The sequence below is a fragment of the Terrapene carolina genome, unplaced genomic scaffold (genome assembly GCF_002925995.2).
Source record: "Terrapene carolina triunguis isolate 2854851 unplaced genomic scaffold, T_m_triunguis-2.0 Scaffold21, whole genome shotgun sequence".
Taxonomy (NCBI): Eukaryota; Metazoa; Chordata; order Testudines; family Emydidae; genus Terrapene; species Terrapene triunguis.
In genome coordinates, this window is record NW_020664372.1 from 36,444,620 (window position 1) to 36,461,452 (window position 16,833).

Sequence of the window (16,833 nt, forward strand, 5' to 3'; positions counted from 1 at the left end):
GAACTTCTCCAAGCTACTGTGTTTTACAGGTTGGCAAGACCATATAACATACTAAGAAAATTTACTAGGAGCTTTTAGTTTTGTGACATGCCTGCCAGAACTTCTCAGGAAACCAGACTTCAAAAGGGAAATGCTAAATCCTTAAAAATATTTCCTCCTTCTTGGCTCTACAGCACTTCAGAGGCAGTCAAAAGAGCTGTGGAAATGCTGAATTTTAGAGTTTTGTTGGTTTTTTTTAAAAAAAAAAATGTATTTCAAAAGATAGATCAAGAGCTTATTAAACCGCTGCTGAAAGTATATCTGGGTTCAGGGGGACAGGAAAAAGTTTAAGAGTCCAGGAATCTTAGGAAAGTAATTTAAAAATAAGTTTAAACAACAAATTATTTTTCCTTACTATTTTCTCTCATCCTTACACTGCAAAATTATTTTTATAGTAAAAAGATATATTGCATATAATAATAAACAAAAGAAGTCATACTAAAATTTACTGCAGGAAATGAATTTTAAATGGCATATTTTAAAATAAAATAGCATTAAAACACTCTAGACTGTTGTTTCATGATTCATTAATACATGTCTCAAATGGCTGAAGATATATTACCTCGCTACCTTCAGCTTTCTGTCTCACAATCAATGTTCTCATCTCTTTTCCTTAAATACAGAACAAATTACTACCTAAGGTTAAATTTAAACTTTTTGAGAGCAGTTTTTCCTAATTCCATTCCATCCTGCTCTTACCCTATCCCATTCCTCATTAGAAGGCTTCATCCAAAGCCCACTGAAGCCATTGGAAAGACTCTAGTGGACTTCAATGAGCTTTGGATCAGGCTCTTAGTCTCTTTCTTCATTCACTTATTACTATAGCTGTTCAGGGGACAATTCTGTTTTGAAGAAACTTTCAAGGTTTCAAAATTTCAGAGCAGAGTTTTTCATCCCAGATCTCTCTGAAACAGGCAGAGCAGGAACTCGAACCTAGGTCTCCCATAACTCAGGCCACAGAGTGTATGCGTCTCTTTCTTTCTCCCCTCACCCCAGACCCCCAACCTTCTGACAACGTTTTTGTCAAAATCAATATAGCGCAACAAAATATTTCGGCTTCGATGAAACAACATATTAACAAAATTTCATTTAGTTGAAAATATTCCGATCAACTATTTCCTAATGTATCACAAAATTTTAGACGAGTTATCTCCAACCATTCTTTTTGATATACAGAACAAAGTCACACACATGTGGTTACATTTAATTATTCTTTTAGAAATGGATAATATTGTTCTCCAAATTATATCAGCAAAAGGCAACCCCTGAACCAGACTGTTAAACTCATCTTTCTGAGAAAGCAACTACTAATAACCAAAATACATAGCAATATTACTTTACCCTTATATATCAACCTTTCATCTGAGGATCTCAAAGCTCTTTACAAAAATGAGAATTATCTCCATTGTGATGTCCAGGTGACGAAATTGAGGGACTGAAGAAATAAGTGAAATGGCTTGCCCGAGATAACGATACTTGCCCAAGAAAATAATTCTAATACAAATTACTGTACCTCCTTTATAATTTGAAATTTTGCATGAACTTCCTCTTCCACACCTCTTATCTTAGTCAAAGCAGCTTCATGTTTGAAAAGCAATGCTTCTCTTTCAGCTAAAAAATGTTCTCGTTTCTGAAGTTGCAGAGCATACTCCTGCTGTGCTGAATTTTCTTGCTGTGTCAGAAAAAATTGAGAATTTTAAAAGTTATAAAAATGAAATTATTATAACTTATATTGAAATACAGTCATTTTATCAGGGATACTTTCAGTTTTATGGAAATGTATATAACAGATTGCATGTATGGTTCACTAAGTATAAGCACCACTTTGGTGTACTGGGACACAAATGCTGAAAGCAGACTACTTTCAGCACCTCAACATAGTGATCCAACTGACTCCCATCAGGGATGGGATTGTTTGGCCTCTGAAAATCAGGCCAATTCTACTTGGGTAACCAGGGTTTAGAACTGGGGTAGGCAACCTATGGCACGCGAGCTAATTTTCAGTGGCACTCACACTGCCTGGGTCCTGGCCACCGGTCCGGGGGGGGTGCGGGTGGGGGAAGGTGGCTCTACATTTTAATTTAATTTTAAATGACGCTTTTTAAACATTTTAAAAACCTTATTTACATACAACAATAGTTTAGTTATATATTACAGACTTATAGAAAGAGGCCTTCTAAAAACGTTAAAATGTATTACTGGCACGCGAAACCTTAAATTAGAGTGAATAAATCAGTGTTTCTCAAACTGGGGTCGCCGCTTGTGTAGGGAAAGCCCCTGGCTGGCCGCGGTTTGCCGCTGCAGGCAATGGGGGCTGCTGGAAGCGGCAGCCATTAAGTCCCCCAGCCAGTGGGAGCCGCGATCGGCCGGACCTGCGGACGGGGCAGGTAAACAAATCGGCCCAGCCCGCCAGGGGCTTTCCCTACACAAGCGGCGACCCCAGTTTGAGAAACACTGGAATAAATGAAGACTCGGCACACCACTTCTGAAAGGTTGCCAACCCCTGGTTTAGAAGCTTGACTTTAGGCACCTAGATCTGAAATTTTTGGTTAATACTAGTTATTGTAATACATTGCCTTTTATCTGAAGATCTCAAGCCCCCTCCTCTATCCATAAGACAACACTGCCTCATTAGACAAGTTGTTAAAGCCTCTCGCAATACAACGGCTTACATTATGCTGTAGAATGATACGAAGAGCAGCTTTTAAAAAAAAAAAAAATACTCTAAATATTCTAAAGTCATTTCCAGTTCCTACCTGCAGTTTCTGATGTATGACATATAGCTCATCATAAATCTGGTTGATGTGAGATGGTATTAATCTTTGACCACTCAATACCTGAGTTTCAGGCTTGCTCACAATCTTCCTAACCAGACCACTACTGATATCATGGTCACTACATGTTACTGTGTTTGCAGCCAAATTGGATGGTAGGGTGACATCTAAGAAATGAAAAGAACACATTTTATAAAAATTATTCTTGCAGTTTAGATTAATAAATCAGATGACCAGTTATTGTTACATAAAAGTAGAAACACGTTAGGCTTTTGTGATTAAATAGCAGTATACCGGGTACTAAAGTGAAAAGTTAGTCTGAGTATCTCCTGAGATACTATGAGTATTTGTTCAAAACCTTTATCATCTATTTCCTGTGATTCATTTTGGCCTATTATTATTAGTTTTCTGATCAATGCAGTTTTATACATAAATTATATCCTAAGCCTACACGCAGAAGTCCAACAGACATCACTAGAAGATCTGTGCGCAGACTGAAAGCACAATATAGCTATTAAGCAGTAACTATTTCTCAGTGTTTTGACTGGTTCTGTTGGTGATGGTGGGAGAACATGAAGGAACATTATGAGAGATGTTTTTATGTAGAAGTCAAATAATGTCTTGGAACAGTGTTATTTAATCAGACCACCTATTCTTAACATTGAAAATGTTTCATTTTATAAACTGAAAATACTGTGTTAATAATGGCTGGCTTTTTCTTTTTCTCTATTTCTTGATCCATAACATACAATAATCAGAACTGCATTGCCGGAGTCTTAAAAAGGCCAATCTTTTAGAAAAGAATTTGTCTTGTTTATATATAATACAATTATGACTAGATCTACTAAAACATTACATCTCAAAACTAAAATATAGTTTACTCAATTAATTTTATTAATTGGATTATGAAAAAGATTCAGTTGAAACCTGAATAAAGGTTTTATTTTTCATACATATAAGTCAAAAGTTATGTGATAAATTGAAGGTGAATTTAATATTTTTCTGATTACCTGTTTCTGTATATGTGTACGTGACTGTATTTGGAATTGCATCAGTTGCAGAGACATTTACAATGACCTCTTCCTCTAGTTCTAGCTGACTTGAATCATAGAGCGAATCCAGCTCATCATCAAAGCTAAAAAATACAAATGGATGACATGAATCTGAAATTATTCAGTGTCATTCTAAAATGTTATGCATGTAATGTAAAGAAGAGTTGATATTAATACAACTGTTTCTCATTCCAGCATATTTACATTTGACTGAATGCAAAGAGACAACACTAAGTAATTTGAAAAGCACTTTGAGATCCCTTCAGAATGAAAAGCACTTATAAAACAAGATATTAACTACAGTCAAACAATGAAATTGATGACTTCGCAAAACCCGTGGAACAAGTAAACTATCTAATTTTCATAAATTATATGCATGCAACAACTAAACCACTTTTATAACAGATCAAAGCACAACTTTTTTTTCTTCCAAACAAGATATCCAGAGAAGAAAATAAAAGGTGTGATATATGTTCTCTTTCAGCTTGGTGCATTAAGATTATCTCTCTGGAGTCTTCTAAATAGATTTAAGACTATCTTGTCAACTCTGGCTGTCTCCCTTTCTCCTCACTTGTTTAGTCCCTTATATATATATATATATATCTTAATCCCTGCATCCCACTAGCTGAGCCCTACACATATAGTTATCTCAAGTAAGTGGATGAACTGCCCTACCCAAAATCAGTGTTCACATTTAAGGCTGTCGATTAATTGCAATTAACTCACGCGATTAACTCAAAAAATTTAATCGCGATTAAAAAATTTAATCGTGATGAATTGCACTGTTAAACAATAGAATACCAATTGAAATTTACTAAATATTTTTGGATGTTTTTCTACATTTTCAAATATATTGATTTATATTACAACACAGAATACAAAGTGTACAGTGCTCACTTTCTATTATTTTTTATTACAAATATTTGCACTGTAAAAATGATAAACAAAAGAAATAGTATTTTTCAATTCACATCATACAAGTGCTGTAGTGCAATCTCTTTATCGTGGAAGTGTAACTTACAAATGTAGATTTTTTTTTGTTACATAACTGCACTCAGAAACAAAACAATGTAAAACTTTAGAGCCTTCAAGTCTGCTCAGTCCTACTTCTTGTTCAGCCAATCCCTAAAACAAACAAGTTTGTTTACATTTATGGGAAATACTGCTGACTACTTCTTATTTATAATGTCACCTGAAAGTGAGAACAGGCATTCGCATGGCACTTTTGTAGCCGGTGTTGCAAGGTATTCACGTGCCAGATATGCTAAACATTTGTATGCCCCTTCATGCTTCGGCCACCATTCCAGAGAACATGCTTCCATGCTGACGATGCTCATTAAAAAACAATGCGTTAATTACATTTGTGACTGAACTCCTTGGGGGAGAACTGTATGCCTTTGGCTCTTTTTTATCCACATTCTGCCATATATTTCATGTTATAGCAGTCTCAGATGATGACCCAGCACATGTTCATTTTAAGAACACTTTATCTGCAGATTTGACAAATCGCAAAGAAGGTACCAATGTGAGATTTTTAAAAATAGCTATGGCACTAGACACAAGGTTTAAGAATCTGAAGTGCCATCCAAAAATCTGAGAGGGACAAGGTGTGAGCATACTTTCAGAAGTCTTAAACGAGCAACACTCAGATGCGGAAACTACAGAACCCAAACCACCAAAAAAAAAATAATAATAATAATAATCAACCTTCTGATGGTAGAATCTGACTCAGATGATGAAAATGAACATGCGTTGGTCCGCACTGCTTTGGATTGTTATTGAGCAGAACACATCATCAGCAAGGACGCATGTCCTCTGGAATGGTGGTTGAAGCCTCAAGGGACATATGAATCTTTAGTGTATCTGGCACATAAATATCGTGCCATGCGAATGCCTGTTCTCACTTTCAGGTGACTGGCTGAAGTAGGACTGAGTGGACTTGTAGGCGCTAAAGTTTTACATTGTTTTATTTTGAATGCAGTTATATTTTGTATACAATTCTACATTTGTAAGTTCAACTTTCATGATAAAGAGATTGCACTACAGTACTGTATTAGGTGAACTGAAAAATACTTTTTTTTTTAAATTGAAAAATTTTACAGTGCTAATATTTGTAATAAAAAATAAATATAAAGTAAGCACTGTATTTTGTATTCTTGTTGTAATTGAAATCAATATATTTGAAAATGTAGAAAACATCCAAAAATATTTTTTAAATGTTATTCTATTATTAACACCACGATTAATTTTTTTAATCGCTTGACAGCCCTATTCACATTATTACATTAGTCAGACAGAAGCTGATCCTTACTGACCACGAAAGTATGAGTATACAAAAACTGTGAAAGCTATGCCTTGCACATGGCAACCTGCTACTGGATCCATCTGAAAATCCTACATAATGTATTAAGGGTTAACTCATGATTTGTTTGGATTTTGGGTTTAAGGGGAGGATGGGAGGAAGAAAAAGGGGTCTAAGGACAGATGAGGGAATGAGGGTTCATCTCTTACCAATCCAAGTTTTTGAAACTCTTGAACAAGTCACTAAGAGGTTTGCTACAGTGCTTTCTTCCATTGTGGGTACTTTTTGATTGTGAAAAATTTATAGACAAAGGCATAATTGTATTATCTGATGAACTGTCCAAGTTACCTATAAAATAATTCAAATATTAAATATTTCATTTTGCAGTTGAAAAGCACACATTAAAAAAATCCAGAATGATTTAATTAATATATTTTGTACTCTGTAAGGGTTATTGCTTAAGAGAACAAAACCCAGAATCAGAACATATTAGAACAAGCTCTGACAAGTTAGGAATTAAATTTAGAGAAATACAAAATACTAGCTAAATTGTATTTCAATAATAATTTAAAACTGAAAAGTTTTATAGATGACTAAAAAAATTAAGTCCTAAAAAAGTCCTAACAAAATTAAACCTGAAAAAAAGTTCTATGTAAGCTCAAAAGTTTGTGTCTCTCACCAAAAAAAGTTGTTCCAATAAAAGATATTACCTTATCCACCTTGCGTTTCTAAAACCATTAAGTCAATTTTAAAGAACATTCAAACTTATTACATTTTTGAGAATCTTTTTAAAAGCTTAGTTCTGTTACTAAAAACATTTTAGAAACCTCAACTTTGTTTTCAAGTCACATCTGTCTTCCTGAAGTTTTACAATTTGCATTCATATGCTAATTGCTGTGCAAATTTGAAGTTTGAACAACATAGCCTGTTACTTGCTTATCATGAGCATCAGCATGGCAACATGCATTTCTCTGGAACCCCACCTGCATAGTAACCATTAAGTTCATACCTGTACATTTAAAAAGTGAATGTATATAAATGTCTTAGGTTATATAACCTAAAACTTTTTTAAAGATTTTAAGTTTCCTGTTTTAATTTTATTTTTTATAATTTGCGTCATGCAATGTTTAACTGTGTCCCCTCCAGTCAGCAATCCTAGGCACCTGCATGTACTGTACACGCAAGGCCAACCTTAGGGAAACTGGAGCCCTAGAGGAACTTGTATTTTGGCCCCCTGGCCCCCATGGGTGTCCCCCCATTGTCCCTGTCCCCCGTGGGTGCCCCCTTGTAACCCAGCCCTTAACCCCTGCAATCCCTCCTGCACCCACATGGGGAAGCTGCCACACGGAGCGTCCTTGACCACCGGGCACCCTGGGCGGCTGCCCGGGTGATCCACCCCTAAGGACAGCCCTGTGTACGTGGCTATAAAAGCAACATATTGCCACATAGGGAGCTACCCAATACCACCCACCTCAAAGAATTTCCTACAAACCGACCCCGTCTCAACAAGACACTTACTCCATCCCACACAATCCATCTGATGGCAGCCAGTTCTCATATATGGGCCAATGATAACCAAATGCTTCTCTCTGCCACATCCCAAAAATAGCCAATCCTCACCTTCTCAAACATATATAATAAGATTGTCATACATATACTAGAGCCTTACTTACCGTGAGTGGGGTGCGCATGTAGCGGATTTTCATTCTATGGAAAATCCACTAGCCATGTTACAGCACGGCCGCAGCAGCACTGTGACGTGGGCAGCGTAGACACGCGTTATCTCCAGGGGAGAAATCGCCCGGTGATAAAAAAAACCAAAAAAAACACCCCAAACAAGCAGTGTAGCTTTATCGCCGGGAGATAAAGCGCTGTCTATACTGGCGCTTTTCAGCGCTAAAACTTTAGTCACTCAAGGGGGTGTTTTTTCACACCCCTGAAGGACAAAAGTTTTAGCGCTGAAAGTGGCAGTGCAGACACAGCCTAAGGCCAGGTCTACACTACCGCGGTAGTTCGACGGCTGGCAATCGAACTTCCGGGTTCGATTTATCGCGTCTGGTCTGGACGCGATAATTCGAACCAGGAAGTGCTCGCCGTCGACTGCGGTACTCCACCTCAGCGAGAGGAGTACCGCGGAGTCGACGGGGGAGCCTGCCTGCCGCGTGTGGACCGCGTCTGAACGCGGTAAATTCGAACTAAGGTATGTCGACTTCAGCTACGTTATTCACGTAGCTGAAGTTGCGTACCTTAGATCGAATTGGGGTGTTAGTGTAGACCAGGCCTAAGACTCTATTGCAGTACTGCGCCATTATAGTCACCTTCCCCCTCCCCCAAAAGATTATTGGTACTAGTTTTCGGTTTAATGTCCAGCTAGTGGAGCTTTCTTTTTAGACACCGTGGGAGCAATACTCTTTTTTACCCATATCTTCCTTACCAGCAGCCCTCCTTCTCACAGGGAAGATACATAAGCATTAGCAATTCCTCTCCTGCCAACCCACCCGCAACTGCAACGCAAAGAGGTTTCCTAGAGTACTCCTGTAGAATCCATACATATGTATACACTTCCAGGCTGGTGCCCAAGTTTCACAAACACAAACCAATGTCTGCCTACTTAAAATACACTTGGAGAGAATATAAAACTACTCCCCCAAAGCACAGGAATTCTTAAGATAAATTTAAAGAATAGTGAATTTGAATTGATGTTCCTTTTAACAAAGATATCCAAAACATCCTTTTCGTTGTATTACCTGTGTATGTTAGGGAGTTTCCTTTTTTACATTTGGTCTGTAATGAACCTGAAAGACAATCCTAAGAGAAAACAGAAAAAAAGTCCCTACTATTTTTAATTCCATTATAATGTATATTACAATGTATTTGTTTACAGTTTATAGTGCCTTTACTAAGGAATTGCTGTTAAAAGATGTTTGCTTTGAGCAGAGGATGATTTTTCCTATGTAAAAATGTAAGTGAAACCTCACACGAACATAAGCGAACAAAAAAAAAAAACCCTATAAACTAATCAAGCTATTTCCCCATAAGCTACAAATGAAAGATTGCTAACATTATTTCTATTTTTGAAAACTTGAGAGACCCTCAAATACCTCAGTGATAAGGGCCATTCAAGTAAATAGGTGTAAGTAGATTAGGTAGCCATAGAAACAGCTCCATCCAGTCCTACATTTCAGCCTGTCACTCCAACATTTCCTACCTTATGTCTTGCCATCAACCTATAATTATACACTTTAAAAAAATTACATTAAAGTATCATTAGGTTGCAAATTCAAGCACTTGAATGTTAAGAAATGCTAGATTTAAGGTGGCTCCTGCAACCCTCATTCTACCCTACTGTGCATCCAGTCTGTGCTCTTGTGGAAAAAATAGTATGTGATTGTGTAATAAAAGACTGTATCATAACTACAGATACGATTCTGCCACAGAGGTCACAGATTCCGTGACTTTCCGGGACTTCTTCTGGAGAAGGAGCTGCCAGCTGCGGGGCTGTAAGAGCAGAGGCCCCCATCCCACTGGAGCAGTGGCTTGGGCTGGGTCAGCCCCTCTGGGGCTGGAGCAGCAGCGGTGGGGCTAGAGCAGCTACAAGTCCAAGCAGTACTCTGTCTACCCCTGCCCTGCCCCAGGGTATTTTTAGTAAAAGTCAGGAACAAGTCACGAGCTTCCATGAATTTTTGTTTATTGCCCACGACCTGTCCGTGACTTTTACTAAAAATACCCGTGACAGAATCTTAATCTTAACACATATGCACAAAGGGGCAGAACTGAGGTTTCACAGACAACTGTAAATCTAGCATTTCCCAACTTCAATAATGTTCTTTTAAGATAATTTTTGCATGCAACTCCGTGTGTTATTTTTTAAGGAAAAAAAGTAAAAACGAATTATATCGTGCAACTGTAACATTTCCCCCCTTTCCAACAGGCATCATCAACAGAGGTTGAACTCTGAACCTTCAACATTGCAGCATGGATTGGTACTACTTGAGCTACAGAACTACCTCACCAGGCAGCAGAAGGTTGTTATCCCAGAGGGAGGATGGACTAATACAATCAGGAGATTGTCAGTGGGGAGCCAAACTCTAGGAGTTGGAAGGGCTCCAGTCCCATGTAGTACCCATGGGGCTGGGGAGGGAGACCGGGGAAGTGGATCCAGGTGGATTTATTGGATGGAGAAACCCAGCCTGATTACTGCCCCCCTCTGATGCTCCAAGGAGGCAGAATGGGCCACTGGGGCCATCCATTTGTCTTTAGTCTGGAGAGCCCTCCTCTCCACCTGTCCCATCCACTCTGGCTGCTCCCAGCTAGTACAACTTGCTATTGTCGCTTTGGCATGATCTTGGACTTAGAATGTACGTGTGTTCAATTACTTGGGCAAACTGCCAATGTTTTTCCTGGGGCATGCAAGTGAGAGAAGGGATGTCAATTTTTAATAGTTCATATCTTGGCAAAAGATTAACTGAATTTCATGGGACAAAGAAAAGGTAAATGGGTAGCCTGAAGGTGTTCTCTCGGTCAAATATCAAAGGCTTTTGGCAAACAATAAAGGTGTGTGAGCTCCTCAAAGAAAAGGTCCCAAGAATGGAAAGCATTAAGCATTCTTAATATAGGGATCACTAACAGCTCTTCCCACCTCTATAATATGGCCCTAGCTCAACAGCAACCCTCTCCACTGCCCCTTTATTGTCAACTGTTGATAACATCACTATCCTTTCCATCAATTAGACTTTTAACTTCACAGACATCTTCAACTCTTCCTGCTCTCTTGCTCCCAGGTTCTCTCCAAATTGTCAGTTTCTTACATATCATTTCTAATATCTGACCTTTCTTTCTGTCCAGATAACTAGAACTCTCATCCAGGCCCTAATCTCTTCTCTTGATTACTGCAGTTTCCTCCTCTCTGGCCTTTCTGACAACCATATCTTTCCACCTCACCCTCAATCAATACAAACTGCAGCTGCTATAATCATCTATTACTGCCCATTACTCTAGCCCACATTGTCCATCTCTTTCAATCTCTCCATCCCATCTATTCCATAATTAGAGCCCTGTGTGGATATAAAATTTATATTCACGGATGTGAATATCAGCTGATATAAATCGGTATCCGCGGAACTGCAGGGCTCTACTGGGAACCGCGGAGGCAAAAGCAGCAGCCTGGTGGGCCGCCGCTCCTAGGAGCCAGTGCCCCGCACTGACAGCTCCTCCAGCGTGGCTGTACTGCCCCCAGCCCAGCCCACAGCACTAGCACAATTAGGGGCAGCTGCTGGAGAGCGGGACTGGGGGTGATACAGCCATGCTGGAGGAGCTGCCAGCACGGGGCACTAGCTCCTGGGAGCAGCGGCCCACCAGGCTGCTGCTTTCATTGCTGCGGTTCCTGATAGAGCTCTGCAGCTCCGTGGATACCGATTTGCATCCGCGGATATAAGTGTCCAGGGCTCTATCCATAATATCAAGTTCTTGTTCTAATCTTCTAGGCCCTTCATTATTCTGCTCTCTCATCCTTATCCATGTTCTTCCTACCACTTTCCATCCCCCACCCAGCCACCACATATGTTCTTTTGCTTTCTTCAACACTGTCCTTATGCATGAAATGACCTGCCTGAACTGATCCTCCTCCAAATCCCTCCCCAAAACCCACTTATGTTGCTGTGTCACAAGTCAACCAACTAGCGGTCACTTCCCATTTTATTGTTACACAGGTTTGAATATTTATTTAGTAAGTCCTTAGGTAATATGATGATAGGTGCTACAGAGTACCCTAAAATAGACTAATATAGAATACGCCTCATGTCCCACAGCCATTAGGGCTCACTCATTGCCCAAAGTGTTGAGCAGATTCTGGCACTCCATACACTCCCTCACACGCTATTATTTTAACCGGCTGCCTGTGAAGAGGGACAGAAAACACAAAGGGGTGCACATTTCCAATGCCACACCACTCAATCATGCCAAAGCCTGAAGGTGAGGCACAACACGTGACAAAAACCTAAAAGAAGGGTAACACAAAACCTCCACAGGATTAATTCCCTTAATGTGAATGGCCCCCCATAGCCCTCACATCGCGATTCTTTCTTTCTGAAGTAACTAATGTTCAGCAGCAAGAGACGGAGGAGGCTCCCTCCCGGCGCAACGCTGAAAACTTTGGGGTAACACCCCTCCCCACAGGGGGCACCAGGGAGCCTGCCCAATGCCACAGGCTGGGGGCGGGACCCCTCCTCATGCCCCACAGATAGGGTGACCAGATGTCCCGATTTTAGAGGGACAGTCCCGATTTTGGGTCTTTTTCTTATATAGGCTCCTATTACCCGCCACCCCCTGTCCTGATTTTTCACACTTGCTGTCTGGTCGCCCTACCCACAGATGAGGCTGGTACATCGGGGGCTTTTACAGAGACCCTCACCAAGGAGACCAGGAGCCTCCGCCTGGGGGGGAGGGGACACGCTGCTGCCAGGGAGCCTGGATCTCCAGAGGGGCCCAAGGACCGACCCAGCAGCTCACGATCTGACCCCACGATTTCCTACACGCGCCCCCCCCCCTCCGGGCGGCCCCCACCACTCCTGCTCCCCCGCTCCATCCACGCCCCCTCCTCCCCTGGCCGCCTCAGCGCCTCTCACCCCCGCGGGCTTCGGCTCCCCGCGCAGGTAGCGCCGCTTCAGACGCTCCACGGAGCCGCTCAGAGCCGGGCTCGCCATGAGCCGCCCCGCTCGCGCCTCCGCCACTGGCCACAAGCGCCCCGCGCTAAGCCGCTGCGGAGCGGCAGTTGGCCGCCGCCGCGGCGGCACTGAGCATGCGCCGGCCGACAGAGCCAGCTCCGTGACGCCTGCTGACGCCGCTGCCCGTAGTGGAGGGGCGGGGGGGCAGCGCGCCCCCTGCTGGCCGCGGGCTCACAGGGCGCAGCTCGGCGGGCGGAACGCTCGGGGTGTGGGGGCAACCAGCTGGCGCCAGGGGGAAGAGCGGAGCCAAAATCAGGGCCGGGGGTAGGAGCCGGGGCTGAGGCGCTGCTAGACGGTGGCAGAGGCGGGGAACAGTTACCCTAGGCGGGGTCAGCTGCCTGCAGGGGCTGCACAAAGGGAGGGGGGGGGGGGGGGCCCCCCCCCCCCCCCGGCAGGACGGGGCATCTCAGCACCCGCTTCCCAGGGCTGCGCTCTTATGCCCAAGGCTGCAGGCAGCGCTGCCCTGTCTGAAGCCAAGTCCTGAGCTGCTAACGGAGACTTGGGTCAGTGAAATAGTTTATAACCCCCCCCCCCAATAATAATTCAGTGTTTAAAAGAAGCCCGGGTCAATTTGTATAAAGCCCCACAAATGTATCTTCTCTGCTGTTCGCATTGCCTGAACTGGCCTGACTTTTCCTTGTTAGCCACTGTAAATGGAGCTTCCTGTCTGTACATTACTTACTTTTTAAAATGTTATTTTTGTTACTCTTGTCACTTCATCATTCACCTTCCTTAACACTGTGCAGGTGGATGGCACTGTGCTATTTAATTGATGTATTAATAGCAATAATCATTTAAAATAGTAATAGCTGCTGGTAGCTTCAGCAATCACATCTCAGTGTTTCGAATATAGCACATCCTGTTTGTAGTGCAACGTTAGTTTTTAATTCTAAATTTTTCTTTTTTCATACACAAATTTATTCTTTGGGATCATATGATATGAAGACTGACTGACTTCCCCGATTGCTGTCAGCTCTTCAGTTTCCTTTAATCTGACCATCTGGGCTAATAGCCATAGATAGACCTATCCTCTATGAACTTAGACCTAGGTATCTACAAAGTTTGGATCAGATCATCTGTGAGGAAGTAGAACACCTTGCAAGAATGCTAGCATCTGCCATACAGCTCTGGGAGCAGAAGGAAGTATTGGAAGGCAGGGCACAGGAATGCTATCACACTGCTACTTTCTGCCCCAATCTCTTCGTTTCTTATCTGTGCCGATGCTGCCTGTGACTATGCGCAGCTGAAAAGCAGCAGCTTCTTTGTGAGCCTAGTGCGGCCTGCAGACTGCTGGCATACAGCAGAGTGAATAACTGCACTATTCCTTTCAGTTCTCTTGGTCAGAAGAGGATCTAACCTACTCTAATACGTGGTAACTCCCTCAAGTTACAGATAAGGAGCACCTGTTTGTGAACCAAGTGGCCTGATGAAGAGCTCACCTGATATTTTGCAAAACAGAGCAACTGTATACAAGAGGAACTTGTTGTACTTACATTCCCATCCCGTTAACCATCCCACATCTCTCAGAATCTGGCCACACCACAAATGATGAAAAGAGAGAAGATGTGATGAATATTCAAGCCACCCTCTGTAGAATAGGAAAATCAAGGTTTCCTTTAAAGAAATTAACCTGTCAGCCTCCCTGAAAAATGTAACATTCCACCTGATCCTCAAAAAGCCAACACTTGATGCAGAATACATTTTCTCCATCTCTAACCTTTCATTCCTAGGCTAAATAATTGCAAAATAGTGACAAAAAAACTGTAACATGGGACATCTGCCAGCATCCTCGAAGCCTTGCCAGTGAACTTCATTTTGGGACACAACAAGAGACAAACCTTAGTGGGGCTAAGAGATCACCTCCCCGTGGCTATATCAAAGGAGATCAGTACCTGGTGAAGAACTTAAAATCAACCTGGGCAAGATTAAAGTGATACTTCAGGGAGGCAGAAATGCTTTGAAAAATAGCTACATCACTGCCCTCCCCTTCCATCACAGAGATTTCCTACTGTTCATCAAAGTAGCATGAAACCTCAAGGCTGTCGTCAACTCAATATTTAGCCTACTAGATCAGGTTCTCCCATCACCAGCTTGCAAAGAAACTTCACCTCTTCCTCCCAGATGAGGATCCTGTCTGTCACATCTATCCATGGATTTGTAACCTCCAGCCAGGATTACTGTTATTCACCATATCTGGGTTTGCAGGTAGCAGCAATGTGGAGGCTCCAACTTGTGCAGAATGTGGCACCCTGCCTGCTCAACAGAAAGGTATGCCAAAAACCTGTTACTTCTGTTCCAATCCCTCTGCTGATTTCCAGACTACTTCTGTGACCAGTTCAAAGCCAAGAACCATCTACTGTAATGACTTATGACCTGTCAAATCAGTGACACTGGGACAAGGCAGCTCACCAAACTTAGGACAAAGTAGGAGAGCCAGAGATAAATAATTCTGGTGAAAGGATGTCAGCTGTGCAACAAACATCATGATCAGATGAAACCAGAGTCTAATGACTTTTCAGGCTGTGCTGCCAAACTCTCGTCATGGACAAGAGTTTCCCAACATAATGAAATTAAACTTTTGAATGTTCACAAAAAGCAAACACGGAAGGCGGCAAATACATTCAAATCAACATTTGCTTTTGAATTTGATAATTTGCATGCATTTTTTCTATTATTCACTTCACTCTAGTCATAATGTACTAGCACATTTATATTAGTGTAGCCTTACCACTACTGATGATTTTTTTTAACAATGTGAAGTCCTTTGGATAGGGCCTGCCTTTTCCCCCCTATACATGGGAACATAGTCATGCACATTTACTTACTTCACTAGGTAGTATTTACAGCAGTCTCTCCTCATTTCTACTGAGATGTTTTAGAAATCAACACAGGAAATGTTCCATAAATCAAGTGACTTAATTGACAAAGCAAAAGCCTACACGTGGGGCTAGTATAAAAGCAAACAAACAGAAACGCTGTAATGGACATTGCAGTGCTACAGCAGGTAGATATGTTGATTCATGTTCTTTGGAGACCAAAACATACAAATGGAATTTTTAAAAATTAAGATAAGGTTCATTTAAAGTAATTTATGTATTTATCTGTCCACATTTTTAATTGTTCCAAAACTTTTTTAAAATGGAGAATTTTTTCATCAGTTATGTCTAATATTAAAATGACTTCAATTGGAAGTGTAAACAGTGCATTCCCTGCCTTGAGTTTGGTACTTTGAGTAGGGAGAGTGCAGGTGCTGTATCCACTTTCTTAAAACTTCAAGGCCGCAGCCTGTTTGATAAGTGCATGTTCCATGCGCTAGTAAAGGGGAAAAGGAGGAGTTGGAGCAGGGTGCCAGGGGCCTCATTACACAAAATAGTAAAGATTTAGAGTTTTTCTAAATCAAGATGCTAAGTGCATAATAAACTTTTGAGCATGTCATGAATGCACAAATAGAACTGTTTTATATGTATTCTATGCATTGATTCTACATCTACAAAGAATACAAATTAACCAATTCAGAATTTTTGTAAAAGATGGAATAAATGCAGTTTATTAGTCACAGTGCATCTGGCAAACTCTGCTCATACAGCAAATGAGAATTTCTCTTATTTTCCAAATGCTGATTTCCACCACCCCTAAATACTGTACAAAACCAAATTTATGAATCGCCTCCAGTGGAGTGAGCCATCCATAATTATGGCATGGGCAGTAATTTCAGGAATGCTCCAGCATGAGAAGTGCAGTCCTTTGGTGGTAGTTTCATGGCATTAGGGGTATTAATTAGAGGTGGTCAAGAATTTTTCAACTAAACTTTGTGGGAAAAGGCCAATTCATCAAAACCAAAATTCTTCACAATAACCTAACACTTTCGATTAAACTTCAGTGATTAGAGGTTTCTCAGGTCCAGAATAGCATTCCTTGTCAAGATGAGAGACCCCCCCCCCCCC

The 16,833-nt window shown here is 41.3% G+C and overlaps 2 protein-coding genes across 7 annotated transcripts in view; both read right to left on the bottom strand.

The window, feature by feature from the left end:
• The window catches only part of CCDC138 (coiled-coil domain containing 138), a 62,752-nt gene extending 49,835 nt beyond the window's left edge, over positions 1-12,917 (bottom strand). For 5 of the 6 annotated variants that reach the window (XR_003369606.2, XR_003369607.2, XM_026647704.2 and 2 more), the window contains exons 1-6: positions 12,791-12,917; positions 8,915-8,975; positions 6,377-6,515; positions 3,824-3,948; positions 2,796-2,980; positions 1,553-1,711 (exon numbers count right to left, since the gene is read on the bottom strand). Coding sequence is in view for 4 of the 6 variants with exons in the window: in XM_026647704.2 (XP_026503489.1) it covers positions 1,553-1,711; positions 2,796-2,980; positions 3,824-3,948; positions 6,377-6,515; positions 8,915-8,975; positions 12,791-12,868 (747 nt within the window). In the remaining 2 variants the exon portion in view is untranslated. The remainder of the gene's footprint in view (positions 1-1,552; positions 1,712-2,795; positions 2,981-3,823; positions 3,949-6,376; positions 6,516-8,914; positions 8,976-12,790) is intronic. The other variant, XM_026647713.1, reaches the window with a different exon arrangement.
• Positions 12,918-16,370: 3,453 nt separating this feature from the next.
• Positions 16,371-16,833, bottom strand: part of RGPD4 (RANBP2 like and GRIP domain containing 4) — a 74,478-nt gene continuing 74,015 nt past the window's right edge. The window contains 1 exon segment of the mRNA XM_029913359.1: positions 16,371-16,376. Within this exon segment, the coding sequence (XP_029769219.1) occupies positions 16,371-16,376 (6 nt within the window).